At 51.0% G+C, this 22993-nt stretch overlaps 1 protein-coding gene across 3 annotated transcripts in view; it reads left to right on the forward strand.

The window, feature by feature from the left end:
- MAST2 (microtubule associated serine/threonine kinase 2) overlaps positions 1-22071 on the forward strand; it is a 217296-nt gene extending 195225 nt beyond the window's left edge. For 2 of the 3 annotated variants that reach the window (XM_044914016.1, XM_021683853.2), the window contains 20 exons: positions 3544-3753; positions 8187-8288; positions 9307-9439; positions 10251-10312; positions 10584-10669; positions 11131-11339; positions 12370-12508; positions 14540-14672; positions 15455-15620; positions 16132-16233; positions 16486-16608; positions 16787-16896; positions 17224-17378; positions 17626-17894; positions 18003-18200; positions 18822-19045; positions 19226-19348; positions 19769-19905; positions 20020-20213; positions 20516-22071. In XM_044914016.1, the coding sequence (XP_044769951.1) occupies positions 3544-3753; positions 8187-8288; positions 9307-9439; positions 10251-10312; positions 10584-10669; positions 11131-11339; positions 12370-12508; positions 14540-14672; positions 15455-15620; positions 16132-16233; positions 16486-16608; positions 16787-16896; positions 17224-17378; positions 17626-17894; positions 18003-18200; positions 18822-19045; positions 19226-19348; positions 19769-19905; positions 20020-20213; positions 20516-22023 (4383 nt within the window). In that variant the 3' untranslated portion in view covers positions 22024-22071. The remainder of the gene's footprint in view (positions 1-3543; positions 3754-8186; positions 8289-9306; positions 9440-10250; positions 10313-10583; positions 10670-11130; positions 11340-12369; positions 12509-14539; positions 14673-15454; positions 15621-16131; positions 16234-16485; positions 16609-16786; positions 16897-17223; positions 17379-17625; positions 17895-18002; positions 18201-18821; positions 19046-19225; positions 19349-19768; positions 19906-20019; positions 20214-20515) is intronic. The other variant, XM_044914017.1, reaches the window with a different exon arrangement.
- The last annotated feature ends 922 nt before the right edge of the window (positions 22072-22993 follow it).

Raw genomic sequence — 22993 nt, forward strand, 5'->3', positions numbered from 1 at the left:
TTCTTACACCATACACAAAAATAAAATGGATGAAAGACCTCTAAATCTGAGATAGGAATCCATAAAAATCCTAGAGGAGAACCCCGGCAGCAACCTCTGTGACCTTGGCTGCAGCAACTTCTTGCTAGACACATCTCCAAAGACAAGAGAAACAAAGGCAAAAATTAATTATTGGGACTTCATCAAGATAAAAAGCTTTTGCACAGCAAGAGAAATAGTCAACAAAATTAAAAGGCAGCCTACATAATGGGAGAAGATATTTGCAAATGTCCTATCAGATAAAGGGCTAGTATCCAAAATCTGTAAAGAACTTCTCAAACTCAACACCCAAAAAATCCAGTAAAGAAATAGGCAGAAGACATGAACAGACATTTATCCAAAGACATCCAAATAGCCAACAGACATATGAAAAAATGCTCAACATCACTTGGCATCAGGGAAATACAAATCAAAACCACAATGAGATACCACCTCACACCAGTGAGAATGGCTAAAATTAACAAGTCAGGAAACTACAAATGTTGGCAAGGATGCGGAGAAAGGGGAAACTTCCTGCACTGTTGGTAGGAATGCAAACTGGTGTAGCCACTATGGAAAACAGTATGAAAGTTCCTCAAAAAGTTAAAAATGGAGCTACCATACAACCTAGCAATTGCACTACAGATTTATCCAAAGGATACAAACATAGTGATTTGAAGGGGCACATGCACCCCAATGTTTATAGCAGCAATAGCCAAACTATGGAAAGAGCCCAATGTCCATCAACTGATGAATGGATAAAGAAGATGTGGTGTGTGTGTATATATATATATATGTATAAAATGGAATATTACTAAGCCATCAAAAAGAACGAAATCTTGCCATTTGCAATGACATGGATGGAATTAGAGGGTATTATGTTAAGTGAAATAAGCCAGTCAGAGAAGACAAATACCATATGATTTTACTCATGTGGAATTTAAGAAACAAAACAGATGAACATAGAGGAAGGGAAGGAAAAATAAGATGAAAATAGAGAGGGAGGCAAACCTTAAGAGACGCTGAACAGTAGGAAACAAACAGGGTTGTTGCTGGAAGGGAGGTGGGGGGGGCTTGGGGTAATTGGCTGATGGGCCTTAAGGAGGGCATGTGATGTAATGAGCCCTGGGTGTTATGTGCAACTGATGAATCACTAGATTCTACCCCTGAAACTAAAATATACTATATGTTAACTAAATTGAATTTAAATGAAGAATTTTTTTAAAAAGTTTAGGAGTGTGTAGTGTTTAAAATGCACCTCACATGTTTCCTCCTCCTCCTTATATGTATTAGGTATCGTATTGTCATTCTAGCATTGCATGTGTTTTGTATGCTTGTCTCCATCAATGTAAAGATGCACTGTTAGAGAAGATATATTAAGATTCCTTTCCTTCCACTCCCTCTCCCCTCCCCTGCTTCTCTCTCTCTCTCCACACAACACATACTTATGTGCACATATACTTAGATTCTCCACACAACACATACCTATGTGCACATATACTTAGATATGTGTTTATATATGTGGTTCTAGGTAGTTTCACATAAGCACTTTCACTACATGGCTAATTGGCCACTAGGCAATTTTGCTGTAAAAAGTAAGGTCCCCCAAGATAAATGAAGGACATTTATTAAAAAAGGCATAATGAAAGAAAAAAACAAATAACAAAATTAAAAGACTATTGCAAAATACAGAATATTTTAATACTTTCAAAATGTATAGTGTAGATTCATGGTAAGACAGCACAAAGGACTGATTTTGTTTTGTTGATTGTACCTAAGCACTTATCTTCAAAGTCTTTTGGTCATAGCATTATACATTTTGGTTTTGCTTATTGATTCATCTTCTTGCTTGGCATCACACTTTTTCTTTTTTCACCAAAATTTCCTCCTTCATTAAGAGAAGTGTCAGTTTCTACATACGAGGGTAAGTTTTTTTTTTTTTTTTTAAAGATTGATTGATTTAAGAAAGAGCGAGCATGAGTGGGAGGGGCAGAGGGAGAAAGAGAGAATCCTAAGCAGACTCCAAGCCAAGCACAGAGCCCGATGCGGGCCCGATATCACGACCTGAGCCGAAACCAAGAGTCAGACACTTAACTGACTGGGCCACCCAAGCGTCCCACGAGGATACATATTTATAACTGAGCTTTGTATTGCATTGTGAAAGCCTTCCATGTTGTTCTTTGTCCTTGGCATATTGTCACATGTCCGTTTATAGACGTTCCAAATTTCTACGGGAAATGTAGGTTCAAAACTCTGAGCCACTGTATAGACTGTTACGAAGGCTAAGATTTATATGAAGAGTGGGAGTACTGCATCATTGGAGAAATGAAACCAAACTGTCAAATGAAACTATCAACCAGTTACTGTTTTCTTTTACAGCAAAATTGCCTTATGGCCAATTAGTTATGCAGTAAAAATGTGGCAAAAATTCTTATGGTGAAAATATCAAACACACACCCCTAAACAAACACTGGAAATCAGAAATTGCCACCTGGTGGCAAAGGAAAGAAGGCCAAGTCCTAGATAGGCAGTAGAAACTTGTTAACTGGTATAATTTATCGTTTGGCATGACTATGAAGTTAGGTCCCCAAGAGGCTTCTGAGCCAGACACCTGTTCTGCTCTTCTGAGGGTCCAGGTCCATGAGGAGGCAGGTTCACACCTTCAATAAACACTCTCTGAGCATCTGCTTAGTCCATTTGGGTCCTAAGGTCAAGTAAGAGGATCCTGAGATAAATTCTCTCTGACATGAAATTCCCAGTACAGGGAAGTCTTTAAAAAGCAGCAGTGTCCATACAGTAAGTTTCTGCAGTTGTGAGGGCCAGCGGCAGCACAGAGGAAAGGAGGCCCCAGGTGGCCTGGAGGAATCAACGACTTCCCAGAGGAGAGACAGATGATGTGGGAACTGAAATTGGAAGGAATGCTAGGAGTTTGCCAGGCAAACCTGGCAGGTGAAGAAGCTACACACAGGGAACAGCATCAACAGGCCTGAGACTGCATGCTGGGGGATGGGGGGGCAGCAACCACTTCCAGGTCCTCAGAGCAAAAGAGCACAGCCTCCAAGTAGTGAGGGGAGATAGACAAGGCCAGATGAGAGAGGGCCTTGACTATAATGTTTTTGTTCGTTTTAAAGATTTATTTATTTATTTTAGAGAGAGAGAGAGAGAGAGAGAGAGAGACAGTACATGAGCCCGGGGAGGGGCAGAGGGAGAGGGAGGAGAAGTAGACTCCCCACTGAGCGCAGAGCCCCTAGGGGGGCTCGATCCCACAACCCTGAGATCACACAACCTGAGCAGAAACCAAGAGTTGGACACAACCCACTGAACCACCCAGGCGCCCCTTGACCATGTTTTGATGTGACTTAAGGGTGATCTTTTCATATGTGTAGTTGTTGGGTTCCCCAAATGCAGCATCAGGACACCAGGATCACAGAGCGTATCCTCAGGCTATTAACAGTCCTTCAGGCTGAGCTCCCGACTGAGCTGCAACTAGAAGGGAAGTGTCACTTTTCCTGCTTTTATTTGCAGGCCACTGCGCAAATGGAAGAGCATCTTGCAGAATTCATTTCCTCTAACATGCCAGACAGTGTGCTGCCCTTGGCAGATGGAACCTTGAGCTTTATTCATCATCAGGTGATTGAGATAGCCCGAGACTGCCTGGATAAATCCCAGAATCGTCTCATTACATCACACTACTTCTATGAACTTCAAGAGAATTTAGAGAAACTTCTACAAGATGTGAGTATCCTTGTGCTAGAACTCTGGTACATCCTCCATGAGGTAGTGGATTATTTATTCCAAGCTAAGATAAAGGCATTAGTGGTGTTTCCAGTCTTCTCGACCAGCTTGTCACCTCCTTGCTCATATGCAGGATGCACCCCCAAGGGTGGTGCTGATGGACTTGGTTCCTCCTCAGTCCCCTGCGTTACTAAGAGAAGTCTGTTTGGTATCAAAAGAACTCAGTTCTGTGGGCTTTTTTCTGATCCCACTTACTGTGCCTGAGGTTCCAACATTGGTAGTATTCATAAATATTTGACTGCATTTGTAACCCAAAGCCTAAAAGTGGCCCCAGGGGTGAGTTTTCTTCTAATGGAAATATTGGGGTAAGCAGAGCCTTCAGAATGGTTCTGCGCAGCCTGGGGGAAACTGGCTAGGGCTTGCACTCTGGGTTTTTCTGTTTCCTGACATTGTATTTATGTGGTGAGAAGTTTGCTAGTAGGGATTTAGGTGTTTAGAGACCTGATCTTCCCCAGTAGGAAAAGACTTCTTGGGAGGCTAGAGATAAAGTAACCCAGAGGTGGTCAAGACCAGAGTATTCAGTAAGGTGGTTTTTTTTTTTTTTAAGATTTTATTTATTTATGTATTTGAGAGCATGCTTGTACACGCGAGTGGTGGGGGAGGAGCAGAGGGAGGGGGAAAGAATCCCAAGCAGACTCTGTGCTGAGTGTGAGCCCGACACAGAACTCAATTCCAGGACCCCAAGATCATGACTGGAACCAAATCCAGGAGTCGGACACTCAACCAGCTGAGCCACCCAGGCACCCCATACAGTGAGTTCTCAACCACTGCTTCCTGCTCTAGGGTTTGCTTTCCTCTTAGCCTCTACAATAAGGTGGTCAGTTGCCTTCCCCCCTCAAATCACAGTTGCCCCATATTACACCATTAGTACTAGTAGTGGGGAGGACATGTGCCCCTTCATGTACTAGAGTATTTCCTAATCCAGACCCCTATTACCTCTGACACATGACCTTGCTCTGGTGTTGTACCAACTGAGCTGAGACCCCAGGGCTATGATCAAACAGGACTTTAGTGTGTTAGTCTAGAAATTAGGAGCAGGGAGTTGTTTGTTTTGTTTTTAATTAGGGAACAGTTGAATCTAGAGAAAAGATGTCTAAAGATGACCATGATTATTGCTGTCAAATACTGGAAGATTTCTCATACATAATAGGTAGCAGATTGCTGTTGAGTGGGGTTACAGACCCATCAACAAGTGAAAAGAACACTTATCATTTATTGAAGTGTACTGTGTGCCAGACACCACCCTGAGCCCTCTACAGGAATTATCTCACTTTTATGTATTATAGTGATTTCGATTGATGAGCACTGAATAGTAGAGGTCTGTTCTGAGCACAGTTCTGCGTGGAGAGTTCGGGAAGTTTGAGTCTTGACCAGTAGGTAGGAGTTCACCAGACCTAGGAAAAAGTTTTTTGTTGTTCTTTTTTCCTTTTTTTGTTTTCCGTGAAATTCATTGTTTCCACATTAAAAATTTTTTTGCGGGGAAGTGTTTTCTTTTTTAACCACATAGTGCCCAGGGTAGACCACCATCATAAGTCAGTAACATGTGAATTTTGAATAAATAAAAGCTACAAAGTCCAAGTTATATACAAATATCTTAGGCAATAATATTTACAAACCTGTGTACAACAAAACAAATGTAAACAGTAAATGTAGCATGAGAATAATCAAAGGATACACAGGAACAACCACTTATGGTCAGTCTACCCACCAGGAGTGGGCATTAGCCAGGCCCTGGAATCAGGCCCCTCTGAGAGGTATAAAGGAACTAGGTGCATTCCAGGAATTGCAGATGAAGTAGGTGAAGGATGCCTGCAGGGAAGAGTTGGTAGATGAATTTGAAGTGTTAGAATGGGAGGGGCAAAGGCTAAAGTGTTGTGAGGAGCTTAGATTTTATCATGAAGGCAATAGGGAGATTATTGAATAGTTTTAATTTGGAAAATGGCATGGTAAGATTTACATTGAAAATATAATCACTATCATTTATCGAGCACTCAGTGCATACTAGACAATACATGATCTCGTTTAATTTATCTAATGTAATCTTCACAACACTGTAAGTAAGGTACTACTATTCTCTAAATCTACAGATGAGGAAACCAAAGCTTTAAAAGAGGCTAGGTGAACCCAGTGTAACTCATTTCTTAGTAGCAGAGCTAGAACCCAAACCCAGGTTTGTCTTATTCCAGAGCCTGAGATCGTATTTCCAAACACTTCATCAACAAACATTGAAGTCAGCTATATAAGAGGCACTATGCTAGTCTTAGGGCGTAAGGGAAGAAAAAAAGACACAGTCTCTCTGTTCACAAGGCTCTACAGTGTAGCTGTAGACAACTAGTTATACAACAACATGTGGTACCATGTGGTATGAGCAAACAGAACATAGAAAAGGGAGCGGTTACTTCCTGTTCTTGTGTGTTTGGTGGGGGGTGGGGTACAGGCAGAGGACTTAGAAGAGGGTTCACAGAGTTGATACTTGGGCTAAGTCTTAAAAGAATAAATGAGTTTCACCAAGTGCCAAGCTTCTGTCTTCATTTGATAACCATTTTTTTTTTAAATGGTCCTCATTTGTTATTTTTCTTTCCTAACAACCTGTTCACTGCTCAGTCTTGTGCCTTCTACTTTCCCTTCCCACCATTCCTCTAAAACTGTTCAGGCAGAAGTCACCAAGGAACAAACCAACCAATTGCCAAAGAGATCCTATGGCCTCTTTCCATCCTCATCTATCTTCACAAGTCCACAGAGCTCTACACCATGAATATCTCTCCTGGACCTTTTTCCCCCGCTGGGGGTCATGACACTCTTCTCTCCAGTCTTACAGTCTTGCTGCCCCTTCACAAGTTCCTTCTCTGCCCATCTCTTAAATGCTGGTGTTTCATGTTGCTTAAGCAGGGCATCTGGCTGGCTCAGTTGGAAGAACACACGACTCTTGATCCCAGGGTCGTAAGTTCGAGCCCCATGTTGGATGTAGAGATTCTTAAAACAACAACAACAACAAAAAAAAAACACTTAAAAAAAAATAGAAATATTAAATGCTGGTGTTCTGCAGGGCACTACCCTGTGCGTCGTTCTCCTCCTCCTTTCTTCACACTCTCCCTGACAGCTTCATCTCGTTCATTGTCGTCCGTACACTGAGCACGCCCACCTGGCTGTGTCCCTCCCTGTTCTCCTTAGCTCCAGATCAGTGTTGTAGCTGCTTCAAAAAAGACGCCTCCACTTTGACTTCCCAGATTGGTTAGTATTCTTTGGTTGCAAGTAATAGAGAGCCAGCTCAGAGTAGTTTAAGCAGGAAGGGGAAACTCATTACAAAGATGAAAAGGGTGGGTCTTCGAGAATTGAAGACAGGAATGCAACCGGGCCCTAAGGGGCCAAAACCAGAAACCAGAACCTGTGGGAAGCTCAGGAAGTGGTCATTCTCCTCTCTTGCTGTTTTTCTCTGTGCCGCTTTTCCTCTGTGTCTTTGGTGGATGCGGCCATCCCTTTTCACCTGACAGTTCTGCCACACTGGTATTAACAGTTGTCTTTCCGTCCATTTTTAAATTCATAGGAGAGTCATCCACACTGGTCAGCTGCTCGAGGTGGGATGGAACGGGCAGCCACACAATACAGAGGTAGCTACTAGACGTCAGAGCAGTTTCCGTAAAAGAGAGAAAGGCTCCTGGGCTGGGTAAATACCCAAGAAAGTATCTAGCATAGGTACCTCCAACTCTGCACGTCCAAAACAGATCTTCTCCACCTGCCCTTACCTGAACTACTTATCTTCTTACAGCTATTTCATTTGTGGGTTCACTGAAATGCCCCAAAAATTGTAGTTGCATTTCCCTTCTCTTCTTGCTGCTAGCCCCCACGTCTACTCCCTCATCTACCTCGGAAATGGCCCCAGGCTGGCTGTTTCTGTCCATCCTTCCTGCCGGGGTTTATGGCTTTTTCATGCACATCACCGCAGTAGGCCCTTAATGGATTTTCCTGCTTTTCTGCTTGCGCTCTTCCGTGCACTGTCCACGCTACAGCCAGAGTGATCTTTCTAAAATACCTGTCGGGTCGCCTCCCTCCTGCTTTGAAGTCTTTCCATTCCTGACATTCTGCCTGGGTTGGGAAGTGGTCAGTGAAAGCTCCCTTGAGAGTTGCCCCTTGAGCTGGGGTCTGGATGGAGGAACAGGGAAAGCCACGTGGCTCTGTGACATTCCCTGATGTCATGTAGTGTCCTAAAGCTCCCTCTCACCGTGCACTGGCCTTCTCTAACTTCTTCATTTTGCAGAAGTCTCTGTACCACCCAGTTGTTGCTCCCCAGAGCCAGCTCTGCCCAGCCCCGTCCTGCGTTAGCCCAACCACGCTGTGCCAGTGGATTGCTTAACCAACCTTTGTCTTCTCTACAGGCTCATGAGCGCTCACAGAGTTCAGAAGTGGCTTTTGTGATGCAGCTGGTGAAGAAGCTGATGATTGTCATTGCCCGCCCAGCTCGACTCCTGGAATGCCTGGTGAGTGGACTCGCGGGAAGGTTGGGAGGCGGTGGGGCGCGGAGGGGAGGTATCCTGCTAACAGCAAAAGTGTGGTAGTCCTCGTTTAAACGTGACCTGCCAGCATGGGGGCCCAGGTGAGTTCCTGTGAGGAAAATGGCCGCCCCTGAGGGGTATTAGCCTGGCCCCCTCACACCGAGCAGGCCCCAGGTGAGTTGGGCATCCGGGCGGTCAGGAGCACGGGCCAGTTCCGTTGGCATAAGTCAAGTCCTTCACTTGGTCGTGCGGCAGCACTTTACTGAGCACCTACTTTATGGCAGACACTGGGATCACAGAGTCCCTGATCCTAAGGTGCTCCCTCTGTAGTGCAGTCAGTCTTTTCGTGCCTCAGAGAGGAGGCGTGGAGATATGGAGGTAACAGTTAGGATACTGCAGGCAGCGCTGCAGCTGAGTTAAGTCCAAGGTGTGACGAGAATAAGTCAGTGCCTCTCTGTGGGGCTTGATTTCCTCACGGAGGTCATAGAACCCTGGTGATAGCAGGGTTTAGCCCAGAGTGTGGCACTTAGTGGGTACTTCGGTAAATGGAACCCTCATTCTTCCGTGCTCGGGGCAGACAAGGACTGCTGTGCCGTCCTCATGGCTCTCCAGCCGCTAGCAGAGGAGGCTCTCGGTAAATATCTGAGGGCAGGTGTGCGTGCGTGCATGTGTGTGTGTGTGTGTGTGTGTGTGACGGTGCCATCTGCCTGGCAGGAGGCTTTGGACCAGGTCAAGAGGCTGAGCTATCTTGAAACCAAAAGGTCTGGTTCTTATTGTTGGGAAGACAGCATATGCTTAGGATGTCCAATCTGGAGCTGGCCTAGAAGGCGGCTTTGTCCCCATTCTTATGATCTCTGAATCATGATGTTACTGGGTATTTGGGGGCAAGGGTGTCCAATCACAGCAAAAGTCCTGTTCATCGTCCTCGGGGTATGTGCTGTAAAAACCAAAGAGGCCTTCACTTGTAGCCCTCACCACTGACTGCCTCTCTCCCCTGGTGCAGGAGTTTGACCCTGAAGAGTTCTACCACCTGTTAGAAGCAGCTGAGGGCCATGCCAAAGAGGGACAAGGGATTAAATGTGACATTCCCCGCTACATCGTTAGTCAACTGGGCCTCACACGGGATCCCCTAGAGGGTGAGCATGCTGCCTGGTGGCTGCAAACACGCCCCACAGCCAACAAGCTCTGACCGCAGGGAAGCCACTCAAAGAAGAGACTTATATTGGACATGGACACGACGCAGCGTCAGGGGCCTCAGGGCTGTCAGAGAAACCCCATCTTCTCTGTCATAATGCAGCCCCTCCTTCAGATTTGTTCACACCCGCCTGATATAACCCAACCCAGATTGCCGTGAGCCCAGCTGGGTTGGATTTAAAACCTAATGTCAAAAGAGGCCAACAACAAAGGACCACAATTTTCAAAAATGGTCACCTCCTCTGCATGCTTACCTCCCCTTCTGCCACCTTACCAGCCTTCCTGTGACTTGGGTGTGGTCCCGACCCCAGGCTTCAACAGATCTCTCCATTCTTCAGGGCTTCACACTGCGCCCCTGCAGGAACCCTGGGCTTCTAAGTCCCTGGTCTCTATTCATCCACCGTCCCTGCTTCCTGACCCCACCGGTAAAGTGGGATAAGGACCAATAGCCCAACCTTGGGCCTTGCTTTCCAGGAATTGTCCTAAATTTGAGGGAAGCTTTTTAAAATTTGTCAGGCCTTGTGAATGGCACTGGGGCTTCTAGAAATAGGAGTGGCAATATTATTTGGCAAACAAGTCCAAAAGCTGTGACTGCTCTGAGGCTGGAGCCACAGGACCGGATTTGCACCCCAGACTGATGCAGGAGATACGAATGCCTACCTTGCATGCACCTGTCGTGGGCTTTGAGTGGACTGTTGAGATGCCTGACATTGCTGCGCACACCTTTCTCTTGTGCCCTTGCTTTGTTTCTAGAAATGGCCCAGTTGAGCAGCTATGACAGTCCTGACACTCCAGAGACAGATGATTCAGTGGAGGTAAAGACCTGGAGCTTCTGCCCCAATCCCAGAGGCTGGGCCCTATGAAGCAAAGGGCCAGAGTCCTCTCTGAGAGGACATCTGAGGGCGGGATGGAGGAGTGGGCCGTTGCACCTACTATCTCCGAAGTCACTCAGCTCCTGCATCAGGAAGAATGGGTGGGGGCTGCAGCAGGACACTAAGAGCTGAGCTGATGCTGGGGCTCCAGCTTCCCCAAGCATGTGGGCTCTAAGATGCATGCTTGCCTCCTGCCTTTGTGCTTGTCTTCTAGGGCCGTGGGGCATCTCTGACATCTAAAAAGACACCCTCTGAGGAGGACTTCGAAACTATTAAGCTCATCAGCAATGGCGCCTATGGGTAAAGGCAGGGGTGAGGGTGTGGCCAGGACTGGAGCTATGTCAGCCCTTGGGCTCTTCCTTCTAGAACCATATGATACCTACTCCTCTGGGCAGCAGATGCCTCAGGATAGACCCTCTCCCTCCCAAGGCCTCCTGGAGAGACAGGAGTTGTTTCCTCTGACATCTGAGCATTGTTCCTTTCCCAGACAAGGTCCCCACTCCTCTTGGTAGTACTCCTCCTCTCGCTGAACTCTGGGGAAGGGTTGAACTGTGTCCTCAGGACTTGGTGTATTGGGAAATTGAAGAGTTCTGTGGGCAGGAGGCCCAGATCCTTCTCATCGATAAGCTCACCCCTGCTTCTTTGGTCTGTGCGTTTATAAGGTGGGATAGGAGGCAGTTTGGACACCCCAGCTCTGGGTGGTGTGGAGCACAGCCCAGGTGCTGAGGGCCCATGGGAGATGGGATGGGCTGTGTTTCCAGGGCTGTATTCCTGGTGCGGCATAAGTCCACGCGGCAGCGCTTTGCCATGAAGAAGGTCAACAAGCAGAACTTGATCCTTCGGAACCAGATCCAGCAGGCCTTCGTGGAGCGTGACATATTGACTTTTGCCGAGAACCCCTTTGTGGTCAGCATGTTCTGCTCCTTTGAGACCAAGCGCCACCTGTGCATGGTGATGGAGTATGTTGAAGGTACTGGGGGGGAAGGTGGCCTGGCATGGAGGCCAAGGCACAGTGTGAGGCTTAGCCCTGAGCTGGGACCAACAGCTTTGTATAGGGGTGACATTTCAGGGCCCAGCTTGCCAATCTCTCTTTGGCATTGGTTTTTTGCCTTAGGATCTCAGAGACCATTTGGCCACAGTGGGCACAAGGCTCCCTGCCCCTCAAAGGGAGAGGCTTCTGGAGTAGTAGCTGCCATGAGGCCGCCATGTCAGGTGCAAAGAGAGGCATTCTGGGACAAGATGTATCAGCCCAACAGCTGTAGAATCCTGCACCCCAAAGCCTGGATGGTCTCTACTGCTGGTGCCAGGCAGGACCAAAGGAGGTAGCAGAGCCACACAAGCCCAGGGTTGCATGCTGGGAGGACTGCACCTGGACCCTCAGGAAAAAAAGGAATGCCATTGCCCTGACTGATGGCTTGTGAAGGGGACACCCCTTGAGACCACACAAAATGCTCTGGGGATGGAGTCGGAGAGCATTCTGGGGCCCCCCTGGGGAGAGACGGCAGCTTTCCCAGTGACCTTCACTCTTCCCTTTGCACTGCTGGGTACAGCTTCCAAAGATATTTGGCCTAAGTCTTGAAGTTGAAACTGAACAAAACTCTCCTTTTCATCCAGAGAGTACGTGCTGGGAGTTTACAATGTTGCCTTATTCAAAAACCAAAGGATAGCCAACAGGAAGGACATAAGTGGACAAATGCTGGAGTCTCAGGCCGATGGACTCCCACCCTGAAATAACTTCGCGCTACCCCTGCCAGTCCCCTCACAGGCATGGAGGCCCGGGTTCCTACCCTCTCTGGCCTGAACGATGGCCTTGACAGCCATTGGCAGATTCGCTTCCACCTACACCTCTCCACTCTGTGTGCCCCCCGTACCACAGCGGGAGGGCTAGACTCCCGGCCTCTAGCACCAGGGGTTTCCCCGAGGCTTCAGAGACGTAAGCCTGAGACCGTCCTGACGAGGGAACTGGGTCCTTCCTTCATGGTGTCCTGGGCTTGTTACAGGAGGAGACTGTGCCACTCTGCTGAAGAACATCGGGGCCCTGCCTGTGGACATGGTGCGTCTGTACTTTGCGGAGACCGTGCTGGCCCTGGAGTACTTGCACAACTACGGCATTGTGCACCGTGACCTCAAGCCTGACAAGTATGCCCACTCTCGGGGACCCGGCCCAAGGTCTCCCTCTTGGGTCTCTAAATAAGTGGAGGCAGACACAGCATGTTTGAATCTATCCCAGAATGGCTGCTAGAAAACAGTGCTCATGTGGGTGTCTGTCTAGGCCTAGAACTCCAGCCCCTGACCACCCCAGATGCAAAGCCGGTTGCCAGCGAGTCTGGCCGGGGCTTCGTAAGGCCTCAGTGACATGGAAGAGCCACTGAGGAGCTCAGCTAAAGAAACCAAGCCGGAGAGCGTCAGCACCATCTAGTAGAGGCCGAACAAGGGTTCTCACATTTGCTGACGTCCCTGGGCCAAGCACTATAATCTGGGCTGTAAGATGGTCCCTGACCTATAGAACTTCAGTGTGGGACACAGAACTACCTGAGTATAGGCTACTTCTCAGAAGGCATTAGTCAGATGGGGAAAGGTGGGAGGAGCTTTCTAAAGCCAGGAAGCAGGATTTGCAAAAGGCACGCAGGTATGAGAGCACGGGACCCTGGAACTACAAATAGTACATTATGCGGAGACTGGGATCGTTAATTGGTCATATTAGTAAGAGATAAGGCTGGAGAGATAGGCAGGGAGCAGATCTCCAAGGGTCTTTTTGTTAGGTTTGGATTTTATTTTAAAGGATCCTAGTGAGTCGTCAAAGGGCCTGTTAGCCAGAGGTATGATAGAATGACACGCCCAGATTTTGGTTTAGGCTTAGAAAGATCACTCTGCCAGTGGAAAGATGGTGAGGCTGTTGCAGGAGACCGGGCCGAACCAGCCATGCCTGCAGGATGCAGAAGAGAGGGGAGACCGTTAGGAAGTAGAAAGGAAACCTAAAGGTGGGGGAGGGGTGCGTGGGAGAGAAAAAAGGAGCAGAGTCTGGGCTATCTTCCAGATTTCCAGCTCAGGACTAGTGCATGGGGATAAGCCTCTGTCATGGAAAGTGGCTTTGACACTAGACAGACCAGAGTTCAAATGACCACTTGTTAACTCTGTGAGCTTGGATCTGTTAATTAAACCTCTGAGACTCTTGTCCCCGCCCCCCCTTTTTAAAAGATTTTATATATTTATTTGACAGAGGGAGACACAGCAAGAGAGGGGACACAAGAAGGGGGAGTGGGAGAGGGAGAAGCAGGCTCTCCGCAGAGCAGGGAGCTCGATGTGTGGGGCTCAGTCCCAGGACCCTGGGATCATGACCTGAGCCGAAGGCAGACGCTTAACGACTGAGCCACTCAGGCGCCCCTGTTCCTCCCCTTTAAAATGGGGATAATAATACCTACTTTTTCTGTTAGTTACTCTGTTGTAAGACCTTTCAGGAGCCAGAGTATCTTTATAAATAATCAAGTACTTCTCAGAGAGCTCAGAGGTAACAGAAATCATTTTCTGAGAAGAGTACCAGGTAGGAGGTGTGACTCTGCTTTGGACAGGTTGAGTTCACGGTGCCTGGAAGACATCTGGGCAGTTAGTAGGCATGGAGCTCATAAAGGAAGTCAGATGCTGATTTGGAAATCAGAATAAAGGGGTGGCAGGGTGAAGCCTTTGTCATGAAATGGAATGACTCAGTCAGGGTATGTGACGGGAAGAAGACCATTTCCTGTGAGCTCTTATCTCTGGTTTCTCCCAACCAGCCCTCCTTTAAAACCAGCTGTGGGCACGGCACAAGATTATGCGCCCCTTTCCCCTCTCCCTGAGCCTGGGTATTGTGAGCCACCCAGGTGAGGAGAGCCTCGGGCTGAGGCTGATTGCTGCTGGTACCTGCCCGCAGCAAAGAATACGGTTGAGGGCAGTAAACGGTAATGAGTTGGGGGAATGGGCAAGAGGCAGGTGAGTTGCTTGTGCAGAATGCCGGACTCACAAAGCCAGAGATGCTTTTCTTTCACAGCTGCCTGGCTCCCGGCTGAAGCTACCCTGCTTAAGTCCCACAGGAAACCTATAAAAGCCTGAGTGGGAAAATTTGGCATGTACTAAAATCAGCACTCTTGGAAAACCAGGAAATAACCCCATACTTCTGTGTCTCTGACTTCCCAGCCTCCTGATTACATCCATGGGGCACATCAAGCTTACTGACTTTGGCCTTTCTAAAATTGGCCTCATGAGCCTGACAACAAACTTGTACGAGGGCCACATTGAAAAGGATGCCCGGGAGTTCCTGGACAAGCAGGTAAGGAAGAATGGTTGAGATCTTGTGTGTTGAGGTCCAGACTTTAGAATATGTGGTGAGGGGCCACATACTTAACCCTGTAGCTACATGTTGAGACTGGGAGCGCCTATCTTTTCTGCCTTTTGGTTCCAGGGAGGCATTGAGGTAAGGGAGCATATTTGGAAAACGGGGTGGGGCTCAAGAATCATAGTGGATATAAAATCCAAAATCATTTTCTTCCTTGGGGTTTGGAGAAAATAGGTCATATAACCATTGTTACTCTCTGAGACTAACATGAGATTAGTCCTGAGCCTCCTAGCCTCAGTCAAGGGCAAGGCTCTTCTGGAGTCTGTTGTTCTTGGAACACGGCTCCAAGTTTCCACTGGGCTGTGGTCCAGCTTCCTGAGAGTAGCCTCTAGATGTTCCCTGATTCGACAGTTCAGATGGTAACTGTTTGCAAGTCCCTGTAAGTAGTCATGTGACTGTCGGGGCTGTCCTTTGAGAGACTGGAGGGCAGAGGCCAGTTTTGGGAACTAGATGCCATAAAGAGGTGTTGAGCACTCAGGGGGTGGTTGTTCCAGGCTAGAATTATATGTTTTGGTTAATTGGGAAGAACATAAACTCACCCCACCAACAGTTCCAACTCTGATACCCTGGGTTCCTGTTGATCTTGCTCTTTAACCAAAGTAAGCTGAGTCTTCATTCAGAGATTTCTCCAGAGGTGGGACCATCCCTACCCCTTCAGCCATGATGCCAGTGAGCTGCCTCAGGAAGCTGAGGTAGCCTGGCTTCTGTGTGCCCAGGTATGCGGGACCCCGGAGTACATCGCGCCTGAGGTGATCCTGCGTCAAGGCTATGGGAAGCCGGTGGACTGGTGGGCCATGGGCATAATCCTGTATGAGTTCCTGGTGGGTTGCGTCCCTTTCTTTGGAGATACTCCGGAGGAGCTCTTTGGGCAAGTGATCAGTGGTAGGTACCATCACCCAGGCACCCTGGGGAGACAGAGTCTGGATCCACAAATATGATTTATGCATGCACCTGTGAGGCTTATGTTGTGAATTCGTGTGTGTGTGTATGCACACGTGCATGTACTCTGTCACCCGGGGCTTGTTCTGATTGAGTTCATGTCTCCCCCATGTGGGCGTGAGTGTGCCTGTGGTGTGTGTGTCCTGTGAGTATGAGGTGGTGTGTGTGTGAGTGTGCTGGTGTCTGAAGTGTAGAATCAGGCTGAGCTAGAGCTTCAGGACAGGGGAGTCCTGGATCACAGGATGGGCCATGGGTGAGCGGGTGTGAGACCCCCTAGGAGGACAGGAACCTATAGAACTTAAGGAGTTGGCTTTCAGGGGCTCTGGGCTGGGCCCTCTATGCCTCCCTCCCCATATCTTATCCTAGAACCTTCCTCTTTATGACCCCACTCTGCCTACAGCTTCTGAGACCCTCTTCTAACCCACTCCTTCCCTCTTTCCCCCCAAATCTTCAGATGAGATTGTGTGGCCTGAGGGGGATGATGCTCTGCCGCCAGATGCCCAGGACCTCACCTCTAAACTGCTCCATCAGAACCCTCTGGAGAGACTGGGTACAGGTAGGACCGGCCCCACTGACCTTTCTCACAACTTGGAAGAGGGAGATTGAGTCTATGCATCCGGAAAGCTCAGGCTTCAGGTGTGGGCAGTGCATGTGATCCTGAGACTGCCCTGCTCTGAGCCCAAGAAGAGAGGTGCTGGAGCTGAGGCCCTCAGGACTGGCCTCTGAGGTCTGGCTTCTCACCGGATCTGCTGGTCTGGACTCCGCGTAGCGCATCCCGCGCCCTTGCTCACGCCCTTCCTGTCCACAGGCAGTGCCTCTGAGGTGAAGCAGCACTCATTCTTCACCGGCCTGGACTGGACAGGACTTCTTCGCCAGAAGGCTGAATTTATTCCTCAGCTGGAGTCAGAGGATGATACCAGCTACTTTGACAGTAAGGCCACTGGTGGGACGGGGAGGAGTGGGGATCCTCTCTGTTTGCCCAGAAACACCTGTGCACCCTGAACTTGGCATCAGGAGCAACTTCTCCAGGCCCTCTGAGGTCTGATGAGGGTCAAAAGGAGGCACCACCAGGGGCCTCTGAAGGGACCCATCCTGTGTGTCTGATCCAGCCCGCTCAGAGCGCTACCACCATGTGGACTCAGAGGACGAGGAAGAAGTGAGTGAGGATGGCTGCCTGGAGATCCGCCAGTTCTCTTCATGCTCTCCGAGGTTCAGCAAGGTGTGACAGAACAGGCCTAGGCTGGGCAGAACAGGAGGACTGGGAGAAGAGGGCCTGTCAAGGGCCATGGCTGGGGGGCAGGTGGGGAGAGCAGGTGACGGGGCTGCCCCTAGGAAAAGAGGAAGAAAGGGCTGGGCCTGCCTATGACAGACACTGCAAGAAGCACTCCAGGCCCCCTCAGTGGAAGAGCTGCTTCCTCGAAGATTCACCTGGTGTGGAGGAGGGAAGGGCAGAACTGGTTCCAATTCCTGGGTGTCAGGTGCCAAGGATACTTCTGGGAGGTGAGGCTGCTGGGGCCTGTCCCCAGCACAGCCTCTGTGCCCACAGGTGTACAGTAGCATGGAGCGGCTCTCGCTGCTCGAGGAGCGCCGGGCACTGCCCCCGACCAAGCGCAGCCTGAGCGAGGAGAAGGACGACCGCTCTGACGGCCTGGCAGGGCTGAAGGGCCGAGACCGGAGCTGGGTGATTGGCTCCCCTGAGATGTGAGCACCCAGAACTCCCCTGGGGCGGGCAGCACAGCCATCCGTCAGGTGTTGTAGGTCATGGGCGAGATCCAGATGCGGGGCGGAGCGCTGGTGGCAGTGAGCGGGGGGCCTCACAAGCACAGCTTCCAGAGGAGTGTCTGAGGGAAGAAGTTCTGTGACTTATAACCCTCGTGAGCTCCTACGGAAGCCTGGGCTGGAGGAGGGAGACCGCCTGCCTGTCTCACCTGGGCCTGGTGTCTCATAGATTGCGGAAGCGGCTGTCGGTGTCCGAGTCATCCCACACAGAGAGCGACTCGAGCCCTCCGCTGACAGTGCGACGCCGCTGCTCAGGCCTCCTGGATGCTCCCCGCTTCCCTGAGGGCCCTGACGAGGCCAGCAGCACCCCCAGGAGACAGCAGCAGGAGGGTACATGGCTTCTGACAGCCCCTTCTGGAGAAGGGCTACCTGGGCCAGTGGAGCGGCGGCTAAAGCTAGACGAGGAGCCCCTTGGCCAGAGCTGTGGTCCCAGCCCAGGTGTGGCCCAGCAGGTGGCCAGAGGGCCTGCAGTGGAGGCAACTGCAGGCAGGCAGGGTGGGGAGGCTCGGCGGCATTGCAGGTTTCATTGCTCACTTGGGCCCACAGCGGTGGAGACTCGAGGAGGCCGTGGGACCCCACAGCTGACCGAGGGAGCCACAGCCAAGGCCATCAGTGACCTGGCGGTGCGCAGGGCCCGCCACCGGCTGCTCTCCGGGGACTCTGTGGAAAAGCGCACCACTCGCCCCATCAGCAAAGTGATCAAGTCTGCCTCAGCCACAGCCCTGTCCCTCCTCATTCCTGCAGGTAGGGCCCCCAGGGAACTAGGATAAAACTCGCAGGAAGGGCCGTGGAGTCTCTGTGGGTCTATAGCAGGGGTCTGCACGTGGCAGGTGTGTCTGTGCCTTGTGCCTCAAGGAGCGGGAACCCGAGAGGCTGTGTGTCATGGCTGCCCCCGTGTTAGGAGGTGAGAGGTCTGTAAGGGTGTACAGTGGTGTCAGGTTGCCCTGTGCACGTGCCACAGGGCAGGACGGCACCGGGTGACGAGTGCCAGCTCTGAGGCAGAGAGCTTACATATAAATCCTGGTTCCATCACCAAATGGCTCCTGACTTTGACAAAGTCGCTTAACCTCTCTGAGTCTCAAGTTCCTCATCAAAAAACTAGTGGTAGCTCGTAGGGCAATTGCGATGTTTGAATACGTACAGGGGTACAAGGACGCCCTCAGAGCTAGCTGCTGTTGCCTCCTGGGGAGGGTCTGGGCACATGAGGAGCTTGGCTGCTCCAAGTCTGTGGGGAGGACGTCCCTGGGCCTAGGCTCTGCCTGTGGCTACAGCTGCCTGGGATCAGCAGCCTGGATGGGGCTGGGCTGGGAGCATGGCCAGCCCGGGGTCCTCTGACCTGCTCAGTCCTGTCTTTTCCTTCTCCAGAACACACCTGCTCTCCATTGGCCAGCCCCATGTCCCCACATTCCCAGTCATCCAACCCATCATCCAGGGATTCTTCTCCAAGCAGGGACTTCCTGCCAGCTCTCAGCAGCTCAAGGCCCCCCATCATCATCCACCGAGCTGGCAAAAAGTATGGCTTCACCCTGCGGGCCATCCGTGTCTACATGGGTGACTCGGACGTCTACACTGTGCACCACATGGTGTGGGTATGTTTATCTCCCATTTTCATCACTCCTCCACCTTCCCCTCACCAGGGCCTGTCTGTCCCTGCTTCTGTCCCTGCCCACACTATCCTCAGGGGCCCAAGGAGGGTGGGTCCCAGCAGCACCAGGCCCCACACTTCACGCTTAGGCTCCACGCTGAGGACTGTTATCTCCCTGGGGCAGCACGTGGAGGATGGAGGTCCAGCCAGTGAGGCGGGGCTTCGTCAGGGGGACCTCATCACTCATGTCAACGGGGAGCCTGTGCATGGGCTGGTGCACACAGAAGTGGTGGAGCTGATTCTGAAGGTTAGTGCTGGGTGTGCTGCCTCTTTGGTCCCCAGAGGACTCCTGCCTTGTGAGTCTGTGACTGGCCATAGGGGAGTGGGAGAGTTGGGCACACGTGGCACTGAGGACGGAGGCACCCAACACAGTGGGTTTTCCCTGGAAAGCAACATCTTCACTGACCAAGGCCCAGGCATCCTTCTGAGCCATGGACAGGACTGCAGAACAAGGCAGATGAGCCTCTTCTCTACCTTCTCAACCCCAAACTGCCCAGGCTCCACTTGGAGCCATTTCCTAATCCGCGAAGAGGGAAGGAAGGCCTGTGGTTCAGACTTGTTAATGCAGGGGCAAAAGCTAGAGCTGTGGTGTCGCCGTGCCCGAGGGTAAGGGCGGGGGCAAGAATATGCTCACTACCTTAGCTTGGGTTCACGCTCTGTTCCCCAGAGTGGAAACAAGGTGTCTATTTCAACAACGCCCTTGGAGAACACATCCATTAAAGTGGGGCCAGCTCGGAAGGGCAGCTACAAGGCCAAGATGGCCCGAAGGAGTAAGCGGAGCCGGGGCAAGGATGGGCAAGAAAGGTGAGCCAGACTGAGCCACCTGGGTGGCTAGCATGTGCTGGGGGCCCTGGCCACTGGGCCCAGTATATGCTGTGCCCTGTGCCCCAACTCAGCCCTTGACCCTTGTTTCTGCAGCAGAAAAAGGAGCTCCCTGTTCCGGAAGATCACCAAGCAGGCATCCCTGCTCCACACCAGCCGCAGCCTTTCCTCCCTTAACCGATCCTTATCATCAGGGGAGAGCGGGCCAGGCTCTCCCACACACAGCCACAGCCTTTCCCCCCGATCTCCCACTCAGGGCTACCGGGTGACCCCCGATGCTGTGCATTCAGGTATGAAGTGCTCCCTGCAGATCGCAGAGACAGCCCCTGGGAGGTGGGAAAGAGCCTAGGCCCTCTGTGCTGCTCTGTGGCCCCACTCTGAAACTCATTCACCCCACCCCCTGAAAGACCCAGCAGTCTTAGGGAGGAGGGGGTGGGGGTGGAGAGGACCTTATTTCTGTAGCTTGGGCTCTGGATCCCTGCTGGGGTCACCTTGATCCTGGGACATTCCAGGGCTAGCCCTGTCTTGCCCCTCAGTCACTTCTATCAGCTAACATTGCTCGGCCTTTTCCTGTCTGTCTGTGTGTGCACAGTAGGAGGGACTTCGTCACAGAGCAGCTCCCCCAGCTCCAGCGTGCCCAGTTCTCCAGCCGGCTCTGGGCACACACGGCCCAGCTCCCTGCACGGCCTGGCGCCCAAGCTCCAGCGCCAGTACCGCTCTCCGCGGCGCAAGTCGGCCGGCAGCATCCCACTGTCACCCCTGGCCCACACCCCTTCCCCACCACCAGCAGCTTCACCCCAGCGCTCCCCATCACCCCTGTCTGGCCATGGAGCCCAGGCCTTGCCCGCCAAGCTTCACTTGTCGCCTCCTCTGGGCAGGCAGCTCTCACGGCCCAAGAGTGCGGAGCCGCCCCGCTCACCACTGCTAAAGAGAGTACAGTCCACTGAGAAACTGGCAGCCGCGCTTGCTGCTTCAGAGAAGAAGCTAGGCACTGCTCGAAAGCATAGCCTGGACCTGCCCCACCCCGAGCTGAAGAAGGAACCGCCACCCAGGGAAGTCAGCCCTCTGGAGGCGGTCGGGACCAGGAGTGTGCTGTCTGGGAAGGGGGTGCTGCAGCCTTCTCCCTCATGGGCCCTCGGCACCCTCCGACAGGACCGGGCTGAACGGCGAGAGTCCCTGCAGAAGCAGGAAGCCATCCGTGAGGTTGACTCCTCTGAGGACGACGCCGAGGAGGGGCCCGAGAACGGCCAAGGTGTACAGGAGCCCAGCTTGGCACCAAGCCCGGCAGTGAGCCGGGTGCCCCCCCTCGCAGGAGCAGGAGAGGGTGAGGAAGAGGATGCCTTCTCGTCCAGGGGCCCCCAGAGTCAGGGCCCGGTGGTCCCAGGCCTATTGACAGAGGTCACACTGAAGCCTCCCAGAATGGAAGGCCCTAGTGTCCCTCAGAGGAAGCTTGGGATCCCACAAGCCTTTGAGGAGGCTGCCAGCTCCTCATCAGCGGCCCCCAGCCTACGTAAGGCTGGCCGCACAGACCCCATCCCTCCTGAAGGCTGCTGGAAGGCCCAGCCCTTCCACACCCAGGCACTAACAGCACTTTGTCCCAGCTCTTCAGGACTTATCCCCACCAGTCGCTCTGCTGCCTCCTCCACCTCTGGAGAGCCAGGCCCATGGTCTTGGAAATTTCTTATCAAGGGTGCAGACAGGGCATCCCCAAGCAGAAAGGCAGCAATGGAAGGTGGGATGGCCAGCTCCCAGGATTTGGAAACCATAACTCCAGCCCACCCTGAGAACCTGTCTCCCAGACAGGAGGGGAAGTCCTGGCCACCTGGTGCTCCTGGGCTGGTCCATCCACCTCTTGAGTTTCCCCACCAGAGCTGGCTGTGGGAGCCCGCGGGTGCACAGAGAGAGAAAGAGGAGCCAGCCCTGGGCATCACCGAAGTGCCTGATGCCTCAGGTGACAGGAGGCAGGACGTTCCATGCAGAAGCTGCCCCCTCACCCAGGAGCCTGGGCCCAGCCTACTCCGGAGGGGCCGAGAGCCAGGGGCCCCTCAAAAGCATCAGGACTTGGCATTGGTACCTGATGAGCTTTTAAAGCAAACATAGCCATTGTTTGCCATTTCTTGCACTCAGACCTGTGTAATACATGCTCTTGGAAACCATCTTTGTCTTTTGCTTCGTTCTTTCAGTCAACACAAATGTAACTCAAGGTCTATGTTGCTGCTGGGAATACAGTGGTGAATAACACTTTCCACTGTCAGGGGAGGGTTACCTAGCCCAACTTGGCTTCCCAGAGACTATGACATCTGAGCTCAAACCTGAAGAACAGATGATAGGTAGTAGTTTGCTGGGTTAGAAGAGTGGGGATTAGTCCGAGTATCCAGGCAAAGAGTACAGCACCTACCATATACCTGGTATATCCAAGGAACTGAATCCAAAGTGGAAATGGGTCTAGTGAGTTAGGCAAGGGCCATATTTAATGATACTTACAGTTTAGACTTTCTGTCGGTGATGGGGAACCATGGAAGACCACGTAGCAACTTATATCTCTGCTTTATAGAGGAGGGAAACTCAGGTTTTCAGATAGTAACATAGCTTGGGCAGAACTAGGATTAGAACCTAGGTCTCTCTTGACTCCAGAAACCACCTTTATCTTCTTAGTTGGGAGTGCTTCGTAGCCAGAAAATGAGTAAAAAAGATGGAAGGAGGTGAAGTTAAACTTGGAATATATTTGAGGTACTTGATGGACATCCAGAAGGTAACTGGATGCATGGGCCTGGAACTCAATAGGAAAATCTAGACTGAAGATAGAAATTTGAGAGCCATCAATGTATCAATAGTGGTACACTGAGGAACACTATCATTTAAGTCAAAGAAGACTTAGAAGCATCTAGAAAAGAGTCCTAAAATCCAAGAGAGGGAAGAGTTTTGAAATGGATGGAGAAGTTACTTATTAAAATGTTGAAGGCCCACTTAAGATGAAAATACAGAATTGCCTTAATGTTTGTAGTCATTGAACCCTTCCTGGGCTTTTGTCAGGCAGGCCTTACCAATGGAGGTGGACATCGCTGAGGCG

This window comes from Neomonachus schauinslandi, chromosome 4 (genome assembly GCF_002201575.2).
Source record: "Neomonachus schauinslandi chromosome 4, ASM220157v2, whole genome shotgun sequence".
Lineage (NCBI taxonomy): Eukaryota > Metazoa > Chordata > Mammalia > Carnivora > Phocidae > Neomonachus > Neomonachus schauinslandi.